The 23,904-nt window shown below is 43.6% G+C and overlaps 1 protein-coding gene across 5 annotated transcripts in view; it reads right to left on the reverse strand.

Moving 5' to 3' along the window:
- The window catches only part of sipa1l3 (signal induced proliferation associated 1 like 3), a 144,819-nt gene that overhangs the window by 17,256 nt on the left and 103,659 nt on the right, over positions 1-23,904 (reverse strand). For all 5 annotated transcript variants that reach the window (XM_008113820.3, XM_062962415.1, XM_062962413.1 and 2 more), the window contains 11 exons: positions 20,340-20,528; positions 18,567-18,741; positions 18,249-18,352; positions 17,064-17,221; positions 10,468-11,044; positions 10,043-10,317; positions 5,067-5,318; positions 4,446-4,595; positions 2,540-2,682; positions 1,448-1,557; positions 847-1,211 (listed from right to left, as the gene is read on the reverse strand). In XM_008113820.3, coding sequence (XP_008112027.2) covers positions 847-1,211; positions 1,448-1,557; positions 2,540-2,682; positions 4,446-4,595; positions 5,067-5,318; positions 10,043-10,317; positions 10,468-11,044; positions 17,064-17,221; positions 18,249-18,352; positions 18,567-18,741; positions 20,340-20,528 — 2,498 coding nt within the window. The remainder of the gene's footprint in view (positions 1-846; positions 1,212-1,447; positions 1,558-2,539; positions 2,683-4,445; positions 4,596-5,066; positions 5,319-10,042; positions 10,318-10,467; positions 11,045-17,063; positions 17,222-18,248; positions 18,353-18,566; positions 18,742-20,339; positions 20,529-23,904) is intronic.

The raw sequence follows: 23,904 nt of genomic DNA on the forward strand, positions 1-23,904 counted from the left end.
ATTAGGAAATAAATTAATGATACACTGTCAAGTTTCAAATGTTAAACAAGGTAGGTGCAAGAACGCTACCTTGGAGTAAACCATTCTTTTGCGTCCTCCATCTACTTTTCCTGCCCTGAAACTCCACATAGATGCTACAGTTTTCTAGGAGGGTCTGGACAGTTTTTGTAAAATCATAGTTCCGGCAGCAGAACAAACAACTCAGCATCTATATGCTTGCCCACGATGTCCTGCCTCATGTAGAGAAGCAAAATTGTTGAAAGCTACTGACAATGTGGTCGCTGTTGCCCGTTTTTGGTCAAAAATTATTTAGCCACTTGTTTTTTAATCAGCTTTATACTTATCTATTTTTTATCAGTTTTATACATATTTATGCAATGCTTTTGACACGAAATACACTAAATAAAAAGGTTTCAAATGTTTAAAAGAATATTGGTGGAGATCTGAGTGTTGGTGAAGGGAAGGGAAAACGTGCACCAGGAATATGGATAAGGAAATATGGGAATACTTTCTAATCACTGTGTAGGAGAGAGGAGCTCATAAGTATAAATCAAAGGGATGTTTCATCAGAGTGGCTTCAGGGTAAAGATCTACTCCTGTAGGGTAGCAATTATGGCCTGTAAGAGTTCCCCGAAGTCCTTTCTGATGCTACTGCTCTAAGCTGGATCCTTTGCAGTGATCCATGAGCTGGATGTATGGCTGTCTTATCATACTTCCTTCTTAACCTAAATCAATGAGACCAAAGAAGGGAGAACAAGCAGGCCCTGAAGCCACAACACTGTGTTTCTAAGTGGGATCAGCAATTCCTAAAAGGAAGGTTTCCACTGTAACAATGATTCCACCCACCTAGATTGCTTGAGGTGGTCATTAATGCTGCTGCTAGCCCCTCTGGCAGGCATGCCAGACCCTATGCTGAAGCCCTTGGTCCGGTAGCCCCAGCCCTGTCCACTGGAGGGCTCCTTCCTCTTGCCGCTGGCCTCGTGTTGGGTGGATGCAAAGGGGGGTGAGGACTTGGGCAGCTTGTCCCTCTGCGAGGACTTGGCACTGGTGGCGTCAATGCCGCTGTCGCTGGAGCCCCCTTTGGCCAGGGGGTCTGGATCAGCTTCAACAGGATCTGGTGTGTCAAACCAGCGCTCATCGCTGTGGCTGCTGGAGGCATTGCTGGAGAGGGTGTTGCTGCTGGAGTGGCTGCTTGAATATTGCCCTTCACCCTGCAGAAAGTTAGAGTGGAGAGAAGAGAGGGAGCCAGCTATGGTGGAGGAAGAAGGGTAGGCAGCTGGATGTAGTCATTGAACACAGGAGGGAAACTCTAAGAAGTTTTGGCAGGACAGTCAGGGAGCTTTGCTGGCTGTGAAAATGGGATTTGAGGGCTAGATGAAGCCCACTGGCCATTTGATCCCTATGCCTGTCCTGGCATGCTTTGTGGCCCCTGAGAGGCCAAACTCACCTTGGCATGCCGGTTGGGAGAATCCTTGCCTGCCATCTCATGTCGACTTGTTCGCTTGCTTCCAGAAGTTGCAGATATCCTGGACTGCACTGGCACATGCCAAAGAGGTTCTGTTAACACCAACAGAGTCAGAGAGGTAATTTTAGAATGGTCTCCTCTTAAAGAGATAGTCTGCAATCACCCAGACCCAACACAACCCTCACTGTTTCTCTTTGGGATCCTGGAATAGGGAGCAGAGCTTCAAACTATCTGCAAGCTTCATTGGATAAAAGCTGCTTTCAGTTCAATGGTCTTGTATAGTACAAAGACTGTGAAAGCAGTAATACTCTACCTACATAAAAACAGGTCTTAGAGCACAATCCTTTTGTCTCAAAATCTATCCCACTTGATCCCTAGCATTAAAGGAAGGGTTGAGGCTTGTCAGCAGAGGAAGGGGAAAGCATAATGGCTGATGCTCTTTCAAAGTAGGAAAATGTGCAAAAATACTATCACTCTCTCACCCCAGAACAGAATACTATCCCGAATATCTACTTTTTCCTCTGCAGTCCAAAATGCCAACAAGGAATGATCCAGCATCACTTCCTGTCACCATTTTGAGAGAAACTACAGAGGGAAACAGAATCACAGTCATAGAAACACAGGGTTGGAAGAGACCACAAGGGTCATTAAGTCCAACTCCCTGTCATGCAAAAATAAACAACCAACGCAGTCTTGACAGATGACCATCCACTCTCTGTATAAAGAAAGAGACGCCATGACACTCTAATGGATGTAGGATTGATAGGAAGGCATAATTCCCATGAAGGGGTTCCTGGTCATCAGACATATGCCCATTTCTGGGCTAGATGGACCAAGGATCTGGCCTAGAATAAAGCAGCATCTGTTGATCCAGTGTAATAGAGCCAGTGTGAGTAGGAAAAAAAAAGATATATGTTTATATTCCCACCCAAAGGCTACAGTCCTATTGCCTTGAAGAACTAGAAGCCTAAATCAATTCAGAAAAGCCTCCCTCTGACTCTGAAACTCTTGGTGAGTACCTAAGGCAGGAATGGCATGGTTGGGTCCTAGGCCTCCCCAGTGCTTGATCCTTACCAGGCTTGGGCTTTTCCATGGTGCTCTCCTGGCTGGCTAGTCCAGATGAGGAGGAGTCCCCTCCATTGGAAGTCACTTCGTGGGCATAGAGTGAATCAAACGGCATCAAGGACCGCTGGGGGCCTGCGTATCTGTGAATAGAGCTGAGAGCGAGAGAGTGAGTCAGCTCAAGACGGCAAACAGATACAGCGGGGAAAGACAACACCCAGCCTCTTCTGTTCATTAGCACGTTTTAAAAATACCCAACGTAGAGGGAGGAGGTGAGCACAAGGAGTGGAATGCACATGCCCAGCTCCTCAGTCAGCTCTGCTCCTGTAGCAATGAATGGATGCTTGTGCAGAAAAAAAAAAAGCGGAGATTGAGAGTACAATGCTGGCCCAAGGGATGCAGCAGTTCAGGCTCTTCTGCTAGAAAGGGCAATTGTGATTCCTTCTTCCTGCCAACCAAGGGTTAGAAGGCAACTCCATAGCTAAGAGCACTTGGAAATTGTTCAAGGTAACAGCTGTGGTCCTTGGGCCGAGGTAGATAGTGATTACTTTCCCCAATCAGAGTGTATAAAATGGAAAGGCACCCCAGAAGCAGGTAATAAGATGTGTGCGGGTTTTGTCTGAGATAAGCATCACCAAGGCCACCATGTTGGTGCTCCTGGCAGAAATCTCCCACACTGTTACAGAAGCATCAAAAGGTAAGATGGTAAGGAGAGGCTGAGTGTCCTTGAGCAAAATGTATGTGGCTTACAACAATAAGGGAGCCCTTGATCTCCAGGAGCAAGGTCATTGCTTCTCTGAGCCTCTTCCTAGGATTTCTTAGAACTGAGCATGGAAGGCATTCTGGTTTAAATGGTAGGTAATGTCAATGCTTGTCCAATTGGGAAGGTGGAGAAACATTTTAAAGGGCTTCTCTTGGGTCTGCAAAAGTCCAGAAACTGCATTAGCCACCTTTTGAGTCTAATTCACTTGGTATCCCATCTGATTTACTATCTATTCCGTCATGGCTAAGTTCTCTTCTGAGAAGGGACTACCAGAAGTGGCAGAGTTGAATGCTCTATTTGTAACAGACTGCTCCACCCCAACTCTGTTATTCCCCTTTTAGGAGAGGTTGTGGGGTTATGCTATGTATAGTTGTCTACACTGCCACAATGGGCAGAAATGTAATTTGTGTCTCAGTCTCCATAAAGGCAAGTAACAAGCTAGAAAGCACTGACCCGCTCAGCTCCTCCACCCCACTCCTCATGACATTACAATGTGCCATAGATCTTAAAAATAAATTCAGAGTTGGTCCCGAGAGAAGGCAGCTTCAGAAAAGGAGGTCAGGCAAAGCAAACATCAGATGCCAGCGCGTTTGCATTTCCTCATTTTTAATTATTTATTTTACTCTTGCCAGCTACATAGGGGACAACGCGCCACTTGACTTGCTAGATTTTACTCAGTGTTGAGGGAGTGTTTTCAAAACTGGTCTCATTTAGTTGACAGTGAAAACCTAGAAATGCACCTAAGTGGAATTCTGGAATAGTGGCCCTCTTTTATTTTTTGAAGTGTAGTTCTAAATTGTTTTAATGACTAATTTCATTGCATGTTAATGTTCACTTTTTTGCATGTTTTGATGATATTGCTCTTTTTGAAATTATAAGCTACCTTCAGTCCCATTTTTTGGAGAAATATGGGTAAATAACAACAACAACAAATTCTACACTTAGCCGCTTTGAATCTCCAGCTGCCTTGAGTCTCCTTGTGGAGAGAAAAAGTGGGGTATTATCATAACAACAACAACCACCACCACCACCAGCAATAATGAAGAATAATACCTAGTCTGGATGCTCTTTATAAACATTGCATGTGCCCCTAAAGAGGGAATCCCCACCTTATCCCACTTGGGATACTTTGCGTCCTCACTTCCAGCATCCTACCTTTCTGGCGAGGGCTTAAACCGGCCATAGGCTGCTCCTGAAGATCCAGGCACAGAGAAACTGCTCGAGGGCTGCCGGTATGCCTGCATCCTCTCTGTTTCGCCCTGGGAGGATGACGCAGCATGGGGGGTTTCTGGGAAGCTCACTGGCCTAGTTCACACAAAGAAAGAGAGAGAGGAGAAATGGACAATGCAGAGGAAGGGAGATGTTTGGAGCTCTCTTTCCCAGTTGTCCGCAGCACCAAGATGACTCTTGAAACCCAAGCCTGTCATGCAATCTTTCTTTGAGGCACAAAAAATCACAGAGCAACTAGCCAAGGGGTCAGGGAAGGAGCAATGTGATGTTAATTGTCACCAAGTCGACACATGTAGTGCCCAGGCCAAGTCCATCACCTTCTGATAAGATCATAGGCAGGCAGGCAGACAAAAACAATGACTGCTGCAAAGGTAATTTGAATTCTAGTGCAGTAGGAAGCTCTTTGAGGTGCCAGGGGCAAGAAGTCAAGCACAGAGTTAGCTCCAGGAGAAAAAAAAGAAGCAAAGGACTGTCTTCCAGCTGGCATGCCCAATGCTCAGTCCCAAACCCAAACTGCCTCCTCTCACCTTTGTGAGTCGTCCTTACCTTTTGCCATGCGGGGGCTGTGACTCTCGGTAAGGAGCCATGGTGCTCTGTTTGGGGGTCCTGGTGAGAGACTGGGATTGGCCCGATGCTGGCTGCTCTGCCCACTTTGAAGACTGAGAGGAACCATGAGTGGCAGACCCACTCCACTGCCAGGCGGAGTTACTGCGGTATGGAGGTCGGTAACCAACTGGCAAGCTCTCGGGCTCCATCTTGGGCTCCATGGTACTCATTTTAAAGGACTCAGCCCAGCCCCTAGGAGATGAGAAGAAGCTCTTGAAGATGTGCCCATGACATGAAGCAAGGGGCTGCCTATGCTCCCTTGTTCTCCCGCCATCCTGAGGAGGCAGGACCCTCGTTGAAGCTGCTGAAGAGGTTGACTTCTCAAAGGAGGGATATAGATGGATAATAATGTTTAAGGAGAAGACTGATAGAAAACTCAGGTCCTCAGTTATTATTTGGTAAATTTGTTAGAGGTGGCTTCACCCACTCTCCCTTCAGCAGTTGAAATACTTCTCCTAAGGTTTAGTTCTGGGTAGGAAAAGCTTTAAGATTAAATCATGCTTTTTGATCTCTGCTCTCTTGCCCTTTCACACTAGGCAGCAGCCCCCAAGAAGTTCCTTGAAATTGAGTTTGCTTTTTCAGCTGGAAGAGGTTCTTTCCACTCCAGTTCTAAATTAATCTTACTGTTGCTTTCCCCATTCCCACTCGTTTCCTCAAAAATTTCCTCCTCCAGGACCTTCCACCAAACTTTAAATAACCATCAGAATCCAGGATCTGCAAGTAAAACTTGCATACCCTGAGTTCATGTCAACCTGATTTTTGTTGGGTGAGTGGGCTTATTAAAAAAAAGACTCTCCCCATAAATGTACAGTAGAGTTTAGCAGCAGCGTGACTCAGCACCAGTAGCCAAAAGTGAGAAAAAGAACAAAAACACACAGACCAATGTTATCTTTTCCTTTGGAGGCTTTTCTTTATAACAAAATGATTACACTATTTACAAAAACAAGGTTCACACGGTAGCTACACAGCAGCCTTTACACTGGGGCTTCTCTCACCGAAGCTTCTCACACTGAGGCATATTCTCTCACTGAGGCTGACTAACACTCCTGCAGATGACACTTCACTAGTGTTGGCCCACTAACTAACAAATTTCGGCCTACTCACTCTCCTCAGGGCAACACTAGCTTATTTAACCCTTTCAGTGCTTGACTCACATTTTTGTAATTTAAAATACCTAGTGAATTTTTAATATTTCTAACAATTTTTGCACATCAAGCCCTGTGAAAAACTTTCTCAGAGGAGGACACAGCCTTGGGCAAATGCCCAACCACCTTCTGCCTGGCATGTCGCATATTGATGAGATATCTCTCCTACCTTGCAAAAGCATGCGGCATGCCGAGCTCTACAAAAAGCCACTCCTGGCTTCTGGTAATTCAGGATCAACCTTGTTGTGCTGCCTGGGTGGAGAGCACCTTCACCACCTCTGACCCAAACTGGAACATCCAATGAATTTGGAAGTGATCAAGAAAATAGGCTGGCTTAAAGAGCCAGCTGCAAAGAGAAGGAGGCTCCTCCACTTCAAAGCAAAGCAGATTTGCAGGCAGTGCTCAGAATGCCATGCTCCGACTACCAGATTTCACCCCCAGGGCCTAAACCTCACATATGTGGCCCTGCTCCAATGCTCATACAGCAGTCGATTGTTTGAGCACACACACACGCCACAGTCTTCCTCTCTTGATCAGTTTTGCAGCTGGGTAACCAGAAACAGCAGCTGAAAATATGAAATCATTGTGCATACTAGGTACAAGTCTTTGCAGGAAGCAGCCCTCTGGCAACTCCTGCTTCACACACCTGACATGACCTTACTGCTTACATGCCTGCACCTATACTCTTAATGTCTGAGGCTTATCATACTTGCCTTCTCTGCTGGGACACATCTAGTGCCCCGTCATCTCAGCTCCATCAACAGAAACAACCATTTGCAGCTTAAGCATGAGACCAGCCATTGCGTTGGAACACATTCAGAGCAGAACTGTTCTACTGACAGTCTGGTACAGTTGGCTGGGAGGGAAGAAGGGAGGGAGGATGGAGTTGTTGGCAAGCCAACCAGTGCCTCAACTTGCACCTTAAACCACACCTGTCAAATCAGGCAGGAAGCTGGGAAAGCCAAGTAAACAGCCGGGTACAGTAAGGGATGCCACTTAATGCATGAAAGATTCAAACCACCTCTTGCTATTTTGCCTCGTGGGCTTTATACCTGTAAAGGTAATGAGTAACCGTGGTGCACAGATGGACAGGGAAGGAGCTAAGCATGGTAGAGAAATGCCCCATAATGGGGCATAAATGGGTTTGGGAAAGGCTTAAACGTGGCTATAAGAATAATTGCTCAGTCAGCCATATTTTATTACTAGACTGCATTTTTTCACATCCAAAGCACCTATAACTTTAACATTTGTTCACAGCTGCAGGAGTCAAAACAGCAGTGACAGAGGGTGTGTATTACAAATCTTTGCTATTTCACTCTGTTTTCATTCACTGTTCCCTCTCTGAGCAAACATAGGATGCACAATGTTAAAACCAGAAACAATTCTAACTTTCAACCCACACACACTTCTGAAGGTCGGAACATATCTGTTGTGGCAACAGACCCATGGAAACCTAAAACCAAAAGTTGGCATGAAATTTTACACACTAGAGTCTACTGCACCAGAAATATGCCGATGGTCCACAGTCCATAGTTATTTATGCCAAATAAAATTTAGTAATCCAGAAAGTTATCACAAGACTCCTTGTTATTTTCACAGCCACCCAGTACAAACACTAATTCTTACAACTTACTGTGACAAGAAGGGAGCGTTCAGTACGAGGAGGGATGCTTGATTTTCTGCAAAAAGTACAGTTATTATTTCTTGGATTATTAAAATCCAAGAGCTATTGGACCTGGGCTGGTGAACCTCAAGCATGAGTGGGTTTAGCTCTAAAAACTCTTATCCGCTGCTCAGTTGACTAGGAGATCTAAGGTGGATCTCAGTCCTGAAACAACCTCTGAAAATTGCTTTTTCACCTTCTCCCTCCCAGAAACTTCTCTCCAGAAACATAGCAGCTGCAAGTGAGCATTGTCTTCTTCACCAGCGCTGGGTGTGGTCTGAATTTAGCCCTGGGTGCTGTCATACTTGAGCAATGAGGTATGCCCTCAGAATGGGATTTGGTGGCAAGACATACCTGACCATCAGATCAGGCTGGATGGAAAAGGATCAGTGCACCACAGAGATACATTGCAAAAGTCTAGGAGGTGCAGAAATATGAGGCAGCAATGGTAATTATTCCAGTAGTAGCCTGGGTACTTGGTGTTGCCTGGGTTATTTGGAAAAAAAATCATTTTTTATTGTACAAAATGCATTAGGTTGTGTGTGAACTACAACTTACATCATGCCAGGTTAAACCCAAAAAATCCCATCAGATCTTAAAGTTTGTTATGTTGGGCAAGTTTGCTCTCTGACTAGGGTAAACTACAATTCCCACTGTGGTGAGACAATTCCCTCAAACCCCTCAGTAGGTTGAGTTAGTCATGGGGGTTCTGTGTGCCAGGTTTGGTCCAGGTCCGTAATCGGTAGAGGTCAGTTTCTTTGGTTGTGGGTGAACTACAACTCCTAGAAAGGAAGGACAGTTCCCCTCAAACTCCACCAATATTCAAAGTTTGGCATATCAGGTATGTGTCCAGGTCCATTGATGTTTGGGTTCATAGTGCACTCTGGATGTAGGTGAACTACAACTCCAATCAATCCCTCCAAAGACCTCTAGTACTTTTTGTTGGTTATGTAGGTTCTGTGTACCAAGCTGGGTCCAGGTGCATCATTGGTGGAGCTTAGGTGAACTATACATCCCCATCCTTACAACTTCTATAAATGGTGAATCCCCAAACCTCTCTAGTATGTTCAGTTGCTGATCAATTCCTCTGTTGTGTGCCATAGAAAAGAATAGGAAATGGTTATGGGGGAGGCAGTTGGTGGGTCATGCAAATTCCACACCAATGCAGAAAGTAAGAAACACTAGGATGCTTGTGGTGGAGGAAAACAGAAAATCTGGGATGAGATTTTCCCCAATGAAAGCATTCCTTGGGTGGTGGGTAATATGGCGTATGTGGAGGACATGGGCAGGGTTCTTGTACGTGTTCACAGCGCTCACTATAACATGCAGTGTCATTGGAGGGAGGGCCATTGGTGTCTCCTGAGTAGTGGGAGCTGTAGCTGTGGAGGCAGGAGCTTGTCTGTGTAAGTGAACACCCCAGCCACACACACACACACACACACACACACATTTTCACTTTTATTATGTGTATAGATGGTTATGATAGGTCCAGTGGCTGCCTCCCAGATAGACCTCTATTCTAAAAGCCAGCTAGCGATTATTTGGGAGCCCTGTGCCAGATAATATGGCTACAGCATATCAAAAGCATGCACAAGGCACACTGCGGAACTCCTAATAATGGAGAAAAACGACTTTGTAATCAACACACATACATGTTGGAGGAAAAATATAAACTGTATCCAGATGAGCATCATGCAAAGCCCACCTGAAAAAAGTAGAATATCCAGAAACAGTCAACTGAATCATCAAATTGTGCTGTCCAACTTGGGTACCTCCTTCCTCCATTGTGACTACCATTCTAGGGAAACAAAGCTAAAGCCCTGAGTATCAGTTTGTCTCTGCAGGTCCTGCAACATAATTTTGACTTCCAGGAAGACAGATGGGACTAGCACAGCACAAGACTGATGATAAGACCTGGAACTCTCCATCAGTGAAATATCAGCAACTGCACCCTGGCCGTAGCAAATTATGTAAAACCAACACAGGCAGGTTGATTTGAAGCTTGAGTTTCTTGGAACCAAGAAAACATGAAGTCTCCCTGAATCGTACAAGGCTTCCCTTTTTTACAGTGGATGGTTAGGAGCATAATTAGGGGAAAGGAGGCTTACCTGCGAGGAGTGCCATCATCATGAGGAGGAATTATGACAACCTTCACTGTCACCGAAGTGCGCAGCCAGTCAATCATCTGGTCATGGCTGAGTGTGACCACGGCCACCTTGCAGATCTCCACAAGCCTGCTGCCCTGCCGCAGCCCCGCCTGCCAGGCAAAGCCATAGTCTTCCACTTCTGCCACCGTCCCGTCAAACTTCACATGGAAGCCCAGCTGCCCCAGTCCATTCCTCCGGAGGGTCATTTCAATGGTCTCACAGCCAGAAGTCATGACCTAGGAAGAGAATGAGCAACTGCACAGCGAGAAGGGACCTCTTTTGACCCATCTCCAGCTCTCACTCGCAAGCACGCAAAGTGATGAAGATCCAGTGGTGCCGCTGCTCATTAATGCCAAATGTAGCAAAGGAAGATAACAGCTACTTACCTTCAGCCGCTGCACAATCTCCTTGATGTTCTCGGTGTTGCCATCAATGGCCTGGATAAAGATATGGTCCCCTCGTCCATAAAAAATCTTGATGCTGTAATTATCTGGAGTCCAGCCAATGACATCTGCACAAAAGCAGTTGAATACCACTTCCTCGGCACCCAGGTCCAAGAGCACAATGAATTCGTTGGAGATGCCCAAGACAGCTTCCATTTCCATGCCCTGGCTGTAGTCCTGGGCCAGAACTCTCCAAGCGATTGCTCCCATGCTATACTGCTCAGCCCCAATCCGGGCTTTCGTCTTCTCCTTCTTCTTGGAGGTTAGCGAGATCAGGTTGAATTTCCCGGTGGAGTCGATGGGAGTGCTGGTCACACAGTTCTCAGCCAAGTCTTTTAAGTACTCCTGCCGTGTGCGAGTGGCCATGGTGTGGAACTTATCGGACTTATAGGCTGCGTTCTCGGCATTGATCATCTTGGCCAGTAAGAAATCCCGGAAGATGTCAGATTTGCGGAAAACAGCTCTACTGGGGATTGCTGGCCCAAAAGGTGGGACATCTTTGGAGCGAGTCACTGCCACACTTGGGACATGGAAAAGAATTAAAAGCGGTAAAACTGTGGATGATACTACACTAAAATGCAATAGAGCTTTCCTATTCAGCTACTCTCTGGTTAATGGCTAACTAGAAACACCTACTAAGTAAGATCTTTACAGTACTGCGACCCCCTGCTTTTCAACAGTGAGTTTTTGATTATCCGGTTGATATTTTTTTATTTCAGGTTTTACAGATATAGAAACCGAGTAATAACTATCTAATTCAAACAAAAAGAAAATAGAAAAAAGGAATACAAAAGAAGAAAGAGCAAATACACACAGAGGGGAAAAGGGGGGGGGACTAAGGGAGATAAAGATGACTTCCCATTTTCTCTTCTGGGGTTATTAAACTACTACCTTGGGTACCCGGCGTTGCCCGGGTTATTAGAAGAAGTCATTTTTTATTTGACAAAATGCATGAGGTTGTGAGTGAACTATAACTCTCATCATGCCAGATTAACCCCCTGAAACTCTATCAATACTTAAAAAGTTTGTCATGTTGCTCTAGATACATCATTGGTGGGATTCAGTATTTATTTATTTACAGCATTTATATTCCGCCCTTCTCATCCCTAAGGGGAATCAGGGCGGATCACATTGCACACATAAAGGCAAACATTCAATGCCATGACATATAGCAGAGACAGAGACAAGACGCAGGTACCGGGCTGGCCTCGAACTCATGACCTCTTGGTCAGAGTGATTTGTTGATTTGTTGCAGCTGGCTTGCTTTCCAGCCTGCGCCACAGCCTGGTCCAGTATGCTCTCCAGCTGCAGGATGAATGACAACTCCCACCATGGTGGGTCAGTCTCATCAAATCTCTTCAGTACGTTCAGTTGGTCATGAGGTTCTGTATGCCAAGTTAGGTCCAGGTCCATCATTGGTGGGGTTCGGAGTGCTCTTTGATTGCAGGTGAACTATAAGTTCAAGTTCCTACTACTAACAAATGCAAAGGCCAATTCCACCCCAAATCCACCAGTATTCAAATTTGGCTATATTGGGTATGCACGGCAAATTTGGGGTTGTTTGCATTCACAGTGCTCTCTGGATGTAGGTGAACTATCATTCCTATCAATTAAGGCGAGTTTTCCCCAAGGCCCTCCTGCATTTTTTGTTGGTCATGAGGGTTCTGTGTGCTAAGTTAGCTCTAGGGCTATTGTTGGTGGGGTCCAGAGTGCTCTTTGATTGCAGGTGAACTATGCATCCCAGTACCTACAACAGCTATAAATCAAGGTGAATTCCTCCCAAATCTCTCCAGTATTTTGCTTTGGTCATGGGGTTTCTGTGTGCCAAATGTGGTCCAGGTCCATTGTCAGTGGGGGCACAGTGCTCTGACTTAATGAAGGGTGAACTACAACTTCCATTGTGTGAAGTCTGTCAGGGGTGTATTGAATGTGATTTTCCTGCTTCTTGGCAGGGGGTTGGACTGGATGGCCCACGAGGTCTCTTCCAACTTTATGATTCTATAATTCCAACTCCCTCCAGTATGTTCGGTTGCTGATCCATTCCTCTGTTTGCCGTGTGCCGTAGGAAAGGGAGGGGCAGTGGGTGGGGTCATGCAAATTCCATACCAATGGAGAGAGAAAGGAATACTGGAAGGTGTCTGTGGTGGAGGAAACACATAAAATCTAGGATGAAATTATCCCCAAATGAAAGCCTTCACTTGGGTGGTGGACAGTCTTGGTGTTGGGGAGGACATTGGCAGGGGTTGGGCTACATGTTCATGGTACTCACTATAACCTGAAATGTAACTGGAGGGAGTGCTTTTGGTGGCTCCTCGGCACTGTGGGTTATAATTCCAAATCACGTTTTATTGATTAGCCCATTGGCCGTATCAAAACATTTAACACATAGACATTCATACAACATACAACCTGCAGTACAAAAGAAGTTAAAATAAACAAGCTGTTAACAAGATCCCGTTCAGGTCAAATATCTGCATCACCTTCACAGTTTACCCCAATTGATTCCAAATATGCAATTCTCAGCTGTGTTGCTTTGATTAGGAAAATGGCTGTTTTGTGTGTTATTTTAGGATTCTGGCTGGCCAACAAAAATGAAATTTTAATATGTGGGTTCCAGTGTGTTTTGTGAATAATGTATGGCCTGAGGCATTGGCCTCTCTCTTTCTTATACAATTCACAGCCGAACAGTACATGTGCGATATCCTCCACCTCTGATGCTCCACAAATACAAAATCGTTTGTTGTATGGAACCTGATTAAACCTTCCGTGTTTGACCATCGTATCCAGCTGCTCAAAACGAGCTCTGGTAAACACTCTCCTGAGGTGTTTAGGCATTTCTGTCTTTAGATACCTGGCTGTTTGGAAAGTATGTTTAAAATGGCTTAACCATTTCAATGAGCCAGCTTTACTCAGGGTAGCAATGTCTTTTTGGCCTTCTATATCCAGTACTCATTGAGCAACTATTTTTGGGTCTAGTTCTTCTAAGAGATTTGGATACCGAATTGGAAGTCCACAACTCCTAATGTATTTTGTCAGATGAACTAGCCAAGAGGACTGATGTTGATTTTCTATCTGCTCTAACAGGCACAGTTTTGGCAGTCTATCATTTGCCATGACAATCAGTTTTACCCAGTAGTTGTAGGCCCTGATTTTGGATAAGCCATCAACGGTGTATACTCCCAGTTCCGCTCTTACTGCGGCAGCTGGGGTCATCCTGTCCACTCCTAGAAAACTTTGCAGGTGCTGTGATTGTGATTGCTCTAATAATGGTACCTGATTTAGACCCCAAACTTCGGCTCCATATAAAAGCATGGGGGTAACCTTCGCTTTATACACTTTAAGAAGTGGGTCTAAAGATCCTGGTTGGCTGTGGTTTGTTAATTTCAGCAGTTGATTTACATGTACTCTTGCCCTGACTGAGCTTCTTTGATGATGTGGTAGCCAAGAGCCGGTCTCAGAAAAAACAATTCCCAGGTACGTGAAAGTGCAAACTTGCTCTATTGGTTCACCATCCAGGAACCATCTACCGTGTTTCCCCGAAAATAAGACCTCCCCAAAGAATAAGACCTAGCAGGGTTTTGGGGGGGGATTGCCAAATATAAGGCCTCCCCTGAAAGTAAGACCTAGAAACTAAGGCTGCAGCAGAGTTCCATTGGGAAGCATGGCTGCCGGGCAGAACCAGTACTCATACACACACCGGAGGGAGGGAGGGAGGGAGGGAAATTGCTTGCTTTCTGTGCCTCCCTCCCTCCCTGGCTGGCCTTTCCTTGCCTGTCCCTCAGCCGAGGCTTGAAAACCTTCTGCGCTGCCGTTTCTTCCTTCCTTCCGTCTCCCTCCTGGCCATGCTGCCTTGCTTCCCAGAGGCTTCTGATTGGCTTCTGGAGCCAGGGCAAGGGAGGGTGGGAGGGAAGGAAGGAAGAGGGCTTTCCACTCGTCCCCAAGGCTCCTTAAAGGTACAGGACGCATTGGGATTCTCCTCTCATCTTCCTATCCAATGCCATGAAACTGATTATTTTATACTATTATTCTATTGCCATATTATTATCATCATATTCTGTTACTATTATTATATCCCATTATTATATTATCCTATTAATATATTTTAAATCATTATATTATATTTTTCTATTATTATTATTATTATATCATTATATTATTATTCTATTATTATTCTATTATATTTTCATATTATTATATTATTATTCTGTTATTATTAAATTCCATTTTATATTACCCTATTAATATATTTTATATCATTATATTCTATACTATTATTCTATTATATTATCATATTATTATTTTATTATTATTAGCATATTCTGTTATTATTATTATATCCCATTTTATATTATCCTATTAATATATTTTATATCATTCTATTCCATTCTATTATTCTATATTATCCTATTATTATTATATTATTATGCTATTCTGTCATTATATCCCATTATTATATTATCCTATTAATACTATATTATTATCATTTTCTGTTATTATTATATTCTATATTATATTATCTCATTAATATATTGTATATCATTATATTATTATTATATTATCATATTATTATTATAGTATATTATATTATTCATCATTCATGACTACATTGAAACTAGAATAGAGAGAAATCAGCGTGGAAACCTTGTGAAACCTAAACTGCAAGAGGTACCATAGATTGTTGTACATGTAAATAATGGTAGTAACAAGAAATTCTTGATAGGATTCATAGTTTGTCTGGTTATGCTGGTTTGTGATGACAACTACTTTACAGTATATAATAAATGTTCATTTTGTTGTTCAACAATAAATGTGAGCTCTTCTTCATGGAAAAATAAGACATCCCCTGAAAATAAGACCTAGTGCATCTTTGGGAGCAAAAATTAATATAAGACCCTGTCTTATTTTCGGGGAAACAGGGTATGTCTGTTATGTTGTTTGCCAAATTATTTTTGACTTTGATTTATTAATAGTTAGAGTGTTGTTATGACAATAAGAATTAAATCTCAGCAGCCTACGTAGCCCGACTTGCGAATATGATAATAAAATCATATCGGCATATAGTAGGATTTTAAAGTGTGTTTTGCACAGCTTAGGCATATGTACCTCTGGGTCCTTCAGCTGTTTGGGGAGATCATTTACATATAAGCTAAATAAAAGCGGTGCTAATATAGAACCTTGTCTAACCCCTTTGTATGTTTCTACACTGTTTGTCATGGCTCCTTGCGTCCCAAATCGCACTGTCAGGAAGGTGTTTGTGTAAAGCGCTTTGATTAGTGCCAGCAGTCTGGGTTCCATATTGAGATCAGTTAATTTTTTCCATAACGTCTCTCTATTTACAGTATCAAATGCTGCACTAAGATCTATAAAGGCAGCATACACTTGTTTCCCTCTGCTGACATATTTTGCAATTGTATGATTTAAAACAAAGCAATTGTCAATATTTATTTATTTATTTACAGTATTTATATTCCGCCCTTCTCACCCCGAAGGGGACTCAGGACGGATCATAGTATACACACATAGGGCAAACATTCAATGCCCATAAATACATCAAACAGAGACCGAGACAGACAGACGCAGAGGCAATTTAACCTTCTCCTGAGGGGATGTTTGATTCTGGCTACAGGGGGGAGCAGCTGCTTCATCATCTACTCTTCATCATCCAAATCATCCTCATTCCAGGTCGTAAATTAGTTAAACTTGCCTCCCCACTTTTTTTATAAGTGGTACCTTATTACCTACTTGATAGATGCAACTATCTTTTGGGTTGCTAGGTCAGCAACAAGGAGGGGCTATTATTTTTTATTTTTTAAAATATTTTTTAAATACGGGCTAGCCTCGAACTCATGACCTCATGGTCAGAGTGATTTATTGCAGCTGCTCAACAGCCTGCGCCACAGCCCGGCTGCAAATTGTTATGAGCAATTCGCAGCATTATCTGGTTTGCTTGTAGGATCCTATTACACTTAGTAGAAGTAAGTGAGTAGCCCCTAGTTGCCTTTGTGCAAGGCTTTCCGTCCCTTGTATTTGCCTTCCTTCTGGGCTCCATGCCATCAGTTTGAACTGTGCTTTCTTTTAGGACCGTATTTTTTTGGGCAAAAGAGTCAAAAGACAGTCTGAGTGGCTCAATTTGATTTGTTATATTCTTTAGTTTTTCAAAAATAAATGTCACTGTTTTATAGTTATAGTTGTTTGTGGAGCCTATCTATGGAAGCTGGCACCCTAGCCACATACACGCATACAGATTTTCACTTTTATGATGTTTACAGATAAAATATGAAAGTGTAAGTTCACTTAATACCCCCTTCATAGAAAAAATGTCAAACATAGTAATCATCCTAAATCTTTTATAATTAAAGATATAATCTCCTAAAGTCATTCAAATATTAATATCCAATTATTAATAAGTGGCTAACAGGAATCATTATCTTCCATGACTATTCATCTATCCTTTACCTATGTAAAATACCTATCTGACTTTCTGTCACTCAGTGATATTCTGGACACAAGTTTGTCCCAAAGTGGAAATGGGATGTTACCTGTAGCAAACATTCTCTGTGCAAGGGTTCTGGACCCGGACAATGATGAAGACGTGTTGGAAATGGGAACGGATGTTCTGGGGGGTGAAAGGCTGTGCTCCTGGCTCCTGGAAGATGATGGTGACGATATCATTCCCAATGTGCCTCTTCCTGAGCAACTGACCATAAAAGAGAAAAGAGAACATTAGGTTAGGGATCAAGAGGGCAGAACGCGTCCTTGATCCTGACTGAAATGCTTGAATCAGGGCTCAGAAGCACACTGTGGAAACAAAACAGAACCTCATGAAACCAGTTCATAATATCTGAGTATATTTGGTTAGTGGAAAAACACCAATTACAATGGCAACCATGTTTGTGTGTGTGTGTGTGGGGGGGGGGGGCTCCTTGTTAGAAATATTAAAAATTAACTAGGTATTTTTAAAATGCAAGTCAAGCACTGAAAGGGTTAAATGGATGCAATGACTCAGCAAAAGCTGTAGTTCAATATAAGCAATTGTGACTGTAGGTTAGAAGGCCTGGTGTAAGAAGCTTTGGTGAAAGAAGCCCTACGTTGAAGACCTCATGTGTGAAGCTGCTGTGTGTAAAGCTCCTGTGTGCAGTTCCTGTGTAAGTTCAGTGTGAGAGGAAGCTCTGTGAGAGAGAAGCTGTTTATCTGCATGAGAAAGAAGCCCAGCGTGGAAGCAAAGAAGGAAGTATAAAGAACTTTATTTGTGCTATGGAAACCTTACTTTTGTAAACAGTGCAACCATATTATTTTGCTACCAAGAAAAGCCTCCAAAGGAAGAGATAACGTTGGTCTGTGTGTTTTTGTTCTTTTTATCACTTTTGGCTACTAGTGCTGGGTCACACTGCTGCTAAGTTACTCTGCTGCGCATTTATGGGGAGGATCTTTTGTTAATAAGCCCACTCGCCCAACATGCCTTTGTATCAAAAGTTCTATCTTGTCAACTATGGCAAAAGCCAATTGGTGCCACTGGCATGGAACTCTGAGAAAACAGCCCCATACAGTCAGAGCAAGCAGTGCTGAACATGAAAGAGTGAATGAGCGAGATCAAAGAAGCTGAAACCTGAGCTCAGAACTTGCTCAGGTTCAATCCCACAACTAATTCCAGAAAAATATAGTAGTTGCCACTTGTTCTATGAGGGTGAGGGTCAGTCAACCTATTCTACACAAAGTTCATTTACCTGTTGCCTATTGTTGGGGGTGTAAGGAAGCATTGTAGACACATGGAACATGACTTCATAGCCTTGGTAAGTGGTATAAAGGGAATGGGTTCCTGTGGAGTCAGCTGTAAGGAAGAACAAGAGTAAAAAACTTAGGAAAGGAGGCAGTAGATGGCACCTCTCAATCATAATGCCATTCCACTGCAAGTACATTGTGCAAGAGCAAAGGAATAGCAGCAGGTTACACTCCCCACATGATCTCTTTTCAGTGGGATGGCTTCGTTTACCTTTTCCCCTCCCTGCACATCCAAGAATATCAAACGGCAGCTGGGAACGTACTTTTGGTATCCAACTGGGCTGCATACTTGGTGAATCCTCGCAGGCACACCTTCTCTCCCAGCAATGCCAGGAACTCCTCGAAAGCAGGTCCAGCCTCCTCATTGTTGTACATCTCTTCCTCCGAGCTCTGGTTGGCTTTGCAATACAGGATGCCCACCTTGTGCTTCCGGCAGAGCTGTGAAGGCAGGAGAGGGAGCACAAAGAAGGATGTGAGAACATCTCCCAGCCAAGTCAGCAGGCGGCCAAACCAAGGCTTTTCGACCTCCAGCGGTGCTTTTTGACAGATGAACATAAAGCAGGCAGGGAGAATCCCTTTGCTGGGCAAGATCAAGGAAGGCCTCAAAATTTCAACTCCCAGAGGGGGCCAAAAGCGAGACGGAAAACAGCCCTCTCCTTTTGTCCAACAGACCCCCCTCCTTAAATAGCCTCTGATCCTGGATTAACTCAGGGGGTAGACCCCTCCATTAACTTGTTTAATCCTCTTCTAAAGCTATCAAAGCTTGTGACCAGCATTTGGTGTCAACATTCCACAAACTACAAATTCTGTGGGGAAGGGGCTTCAGTCCTGTCTGAGTGGCTGTCCCAGAGCTTTATTATTACTGGGGAAAAGGATTTTTCTCCAATACTACCTTTATAAACCACTCCGAACTGCAGCCCATTAGATAACAGTTCTTCTAAGGCAAAATGCCCCTTATCTTTTAGCCCCTCTCCTCCTGGGTACTACATTCCATGCCATTCTCTAAGCAAATGGCAGAGAGTTAAAGTAACTTAAGGGAAAAGGAATAGAAGTTTATTGTGTTGTCGAAGGCTTTCGTGGCTGGAATCACTCCATTGCTGTGAGTTTTCCGGGCTATATGGCCATGTTCCAGAAGCATTCTCTCATGACATTTCGCCCACATCTATGGCAGGTATCCTCAGAGGTTGTGAAGTCTGTTGAAAACTAGGCAACTGGGGTTTATATATCTGTGGCATGTCCAAGGTGGGATAAAGAACTCTTGTCTGTTTGAGGCAAGTGTGAATGTTGCAATTAGCCAGCTTGATTAGCATTAAATAGCCTTGCAGCTTCAAAGCATTGGCTACTTCCCACCTGAGGGGGGGGGGATTATTTGTTGGGAGGTGTAGGCTGGCCCTGATTGTTTCTTGTATGGAATCCCCGTTTTCTGAATGTTGTTCTTTATTTACTGTCCTGATTCAAGACAAGAAACAATCAAGGCCAGCTAACACCTCCTAACAAAAGATTCCCCCAGGCAGGAAGCAGCCAGGCTTTGAAGCTACAAGGTTATTTAATGTTAACATTCACACTTGCCTCTGACAGACAAGAATTCTTTCTCCCAACCTGGACTTTCCACAGATATATAAACCCCATCTGCCTAGTTTCCAACAGACCTCACAACCTCTGAAGATGCCTGCCATAGATGTAGGCGAAACATCAGGAGAGAATGCTTCTGGAACATGGCCATACAGGCCAGAAAACTCACAGCAACCCAATAGAAGTTTATGCTTTACAGGAAAGGCGTGGGTCAGGTGGAAGAGGGGGGCAGGGACAAAAGAAAGGCATCTTCCACTTTTGCACACCCTTCCAGGGCTTCTCCTCTCAACCCCTTGCTGCTATTTCAGATAGCGTGAAAGGAGAAATGAGAAATCAAGCAGTTTTTAAGGAAAGGGTGAGTGCCAACCAAGGTCTGGGAATAAATGATGAAAGATGCACCAAGACACCATGGAGAGAACCTCCAAGGCTGGACAGACTGGCTCTTCCCCATGTCACTTGCTTACCCCCTGCTCATCAAGCTTGCGTAGCTGCTCTGTCACTTTGGGTACGTTCAGGGCCAGTCGCAGACAGTGGATGTTCAATTCAGGAACCACGTACTCCAGAGCGTCCTTGAGAGGGAGCCCACGGATGGTGCCATGTTTGGTGGCTGTAGGCGTGGCATCCTCAAGGATGGACCCGCGGAGGGTTATCAGCTGTGGGAAAGGAGGAGAAATAGAGAGAATCACAGCCTTGTCTAAAGTCTTCAAAAGTAAAGAAGCATCAACGCTTGTTAAGGGACAGGGATTCTTGCGGTGCCTGCTTATTTTCACCTGTTTCTATGTAGTTCAATGTTTAGTTTCTGGTCTGTATATAGAAGTCCCTTTGTCCTTCTCCCCAAATATCATTAGTGTTTTATTACCCTTTGTTTGAAAAGGAAGCATCATGAGACTTCTCTGTTTCAAGATGGCTAACACAGATATGACAGCATAACAGACTCTTCTACCAGAGTTAGGTCATTTTATTTTATCTATCATCTCTTTTATCTAAGATGTATTATTTGCAACAAAAAAGTACGTTTTTTACTTTTTTTAACATTACCGGAGCTTCCCGAGTATTTCTCTCCTGTGTCTTACCATAAGCCATATAGCACTAGCTATCTTGCATTTTACTCTGCTATAGGTATCAAATATTCCTACATAAAGAAGAAGAGCATCCAGAACCATTCATGACTGGTGGGTTCGCTCTGGACCCCAATGCCCCTGGAAGTGATAAACAAGGAGTTCTTTGAGTGAACTTCCTGTTGCTGATCCACTGCCCCCGCACTGCAGAGTGCAAGAATGCATGGAAAAAGGAATGATTCAAAATGTTTTCTCTCCGCCAGGCAAGATTATGAAAGCTGGTGTGCATTTTTCTTTGTACTTCAGGGGTGTTTTTTTTTGGTAGGAAAAAAATGGTTTTTTTTTTTGTTTTCTACACACACAAAATGTTATTTTGTGCAAACAAGATTTGTTTGTTTTTACCAAGATGTCCTGATTGTAAAGCACTTTGGATTTTCCCAGCTTCTTGTAATGCAGAGATGAACACGGGGCAGTCCTTCAGGTGCTGTCAGACTGTGTCTCCCAGCATGCTAAACTAGCATAGGCAAAGGTGAGGAAATCTGGAAGCTGAAATCCAAATTATAGGGCAGTCATATAATTCCCAATCCTGATATAAGGATTAAGAATCCATCAACAGATGGGTTGCTGTGAGTGGCTCTATGGCCATGTTTCCTGACGTTTCGCCTGCATCTATGGCAGGCATCTTCAGAGGTAATGAGGTATGTTAAAAACTAGTCAAGTTGGGTTTATATATCTGTGGCAATAAGCAGTCAAACCTTGAAGCTGAAAGGCTATTCAATGCTAATCAAGGTGGCCACTTGAAACATCCACACCTGCCTCAAACAGACAAGAGTTCTTTTTCCCACCCTGAACATTCCACAGATATATAAGCCTTCAATCATGCTTAGACTCTCTTATAATACATATGGGGACCATTAGACTCTTTTTTAGCACTTTACAATTGTGAGATCGAATACTGCTGTTTTATCTACAGCAATTGCTGTATTTTATTGTTTTGACCAGGGAGTACTGTGAATTTATGATGTTATGTTGACCGTTTATTGCACATTAATTTTGTTTTGCACTTGTTGTATTTTGTGTCACACCTTGAGTGTTTTGTGAACCTCCCCGAGTCCCTCTGGGAGATGGTGGGGGGGGATATAATATAGTTTATTATTATTTATTATATATAAACCCCACTTGACTAGTTTTCAACATGCCTCATTACCTCTGAGGATGCCAGCCATAGATGCAGGTGAAACATCAGGAGAGAATATTTCTGGAATATGGCCATACAGCCCGGAAAACTCACAGCTACCCATGAAAGCCTTCAACTATCAACAGTTATTTTGAGGTATTTGTAAGACCCATGGAAAAAAACTGCCAACTAAGCTTTCCCAAGATGCTCTGCTTCTTGCAGGAGAGCAACTTTACTGAATTCCAAAACGAAGAACCAGCTCTCTGGAAAAATCTGACCTTGAATAGTAGATTCAGATCTATAGAATAAATCCTGTAGCTCTTTAAGTTTTCTGTATACGCTTGATGTTGCAAAGTCTAAAGTTTAAAGACCGCTTTGGGGTAAAGGCGATAGCAAAGCTCTCCAACCATCCCCAGCATTTTCAAAGCTATTTCAATTGCTCTCTCTACTTGGCCTAACAACTAATGGCAGTTGTAGTTCTTCAGCCAGTTAAAGCTGTATATGCAGGCCTGTCAAGCACACATTCACACTGCACTGCAATGCCCTCTGCTGGGCTCTGGGAAGTGCAGAGAATGACTGATGTTCCCTCTGTGCCATATCCAACTCTGCTCTTGGGAACAGATTCTTCCTTTCATTGTAGAGCAGCAATTCCCAATTCACATATTCCTTTGGCATCCTTTCACTGAGGAAAGCCCTACCCAATGCACTTCTAAAAAAAGAGGTCTCTCTGTGTGTGTTTACCCTAAAGCATAAAAAACTAGCAATGTCAGATAGATTAATGATTCCCAAGCTCTCCTCCTTCAGGTGTTTTGGACTTGCAACTCCCAGAAGCCTCAGTTGACTTGGCCAATGATCAAGGATTCTTTGAGTTGACGTCCAAGACACCTGGAACACCGGAATGAGCTAAAGCCTCTATTCATCCAAAGAAGGCAATTGAAACAAAAAAATGGCCAATATGTATGGGATTGTGGGAACTGTATACCAAACATCAGGACGATTTTCTACTGCTGTCTTTGAAAGCTCTTAAAAGGAAGGGAGGAAGGAGGCAGGGGCAGCTCGCCATTCATCAATAACTGTTAGAGCCCAGGAACTACGAGGCAACTTACAATTGCTCTTTGGTTTATGGAAGCTGCAAAAATACCAGCTTCACGCTCAGTGGATCCTTCAACCTTTTCACAGCATTCCACTTGGCTTGCTATTAATATCCAAAAAGTTCCAGTGCAGACCTCAAATGTCGCACATATACATTCTTGCTCGGTTGGAAGGAAAGCAAAACAACCTATACTCCCCACAGAAAGAAGCCAAAGCATCACAGAAACCACAGGAGAGAAATCAAATATTAGCAAAGGGCCTGCAGCAACCAAGGTGGGCGTAGATGGAAAACCTTCCCAAAGAAATGCTGTGAGAGACTGTTAGTATTTAAGAACATACAATAGAGAAAGGAGGCTGCAGGGAAAGTAAAGGTCCATATATTCAAGTGTGACATATGCACTTGCTCCCTTCCACACCAGAGCAAAGTATAACAGCATTTAGGAATGCAGGGAGCCATGTTAACACGAACAGGCAATGTTTACAAGACAAAATTTAAAACTGCACCTGACTTGAACCTATGGTCCTTGAGCACAGTAACACTTGTTAAAAACTCACTCTCCTTTCTAAGCAGTAGAATCACCCATTTCTTAACCATCTCCTTGCTCCCAACATGTCCAAAGAAACCCTTTACATTGTTTTCAGCATCCCATGCAAATCTGAGCCCATTCTGGACCTTCTCCTTCACAACAATCTTTACATGCC

Source organism: Anolis carolinensis, unplaced genomic scaffold (assembly GCF_035594765.1).
Source record: "Anolis carolinensis isolate JA03-04 unplaced genomic scaffold, rAnoCar3.1.pri scaffold_10, whole genome shotgun sequence".
NCBI classification, from domain to species: domain Eukaryota; kingdom Metazoa; phylum Chordata; class Lepidosauria; order Squamata; family Dactyloidae; genus Anolis; species Anolis carolinensis.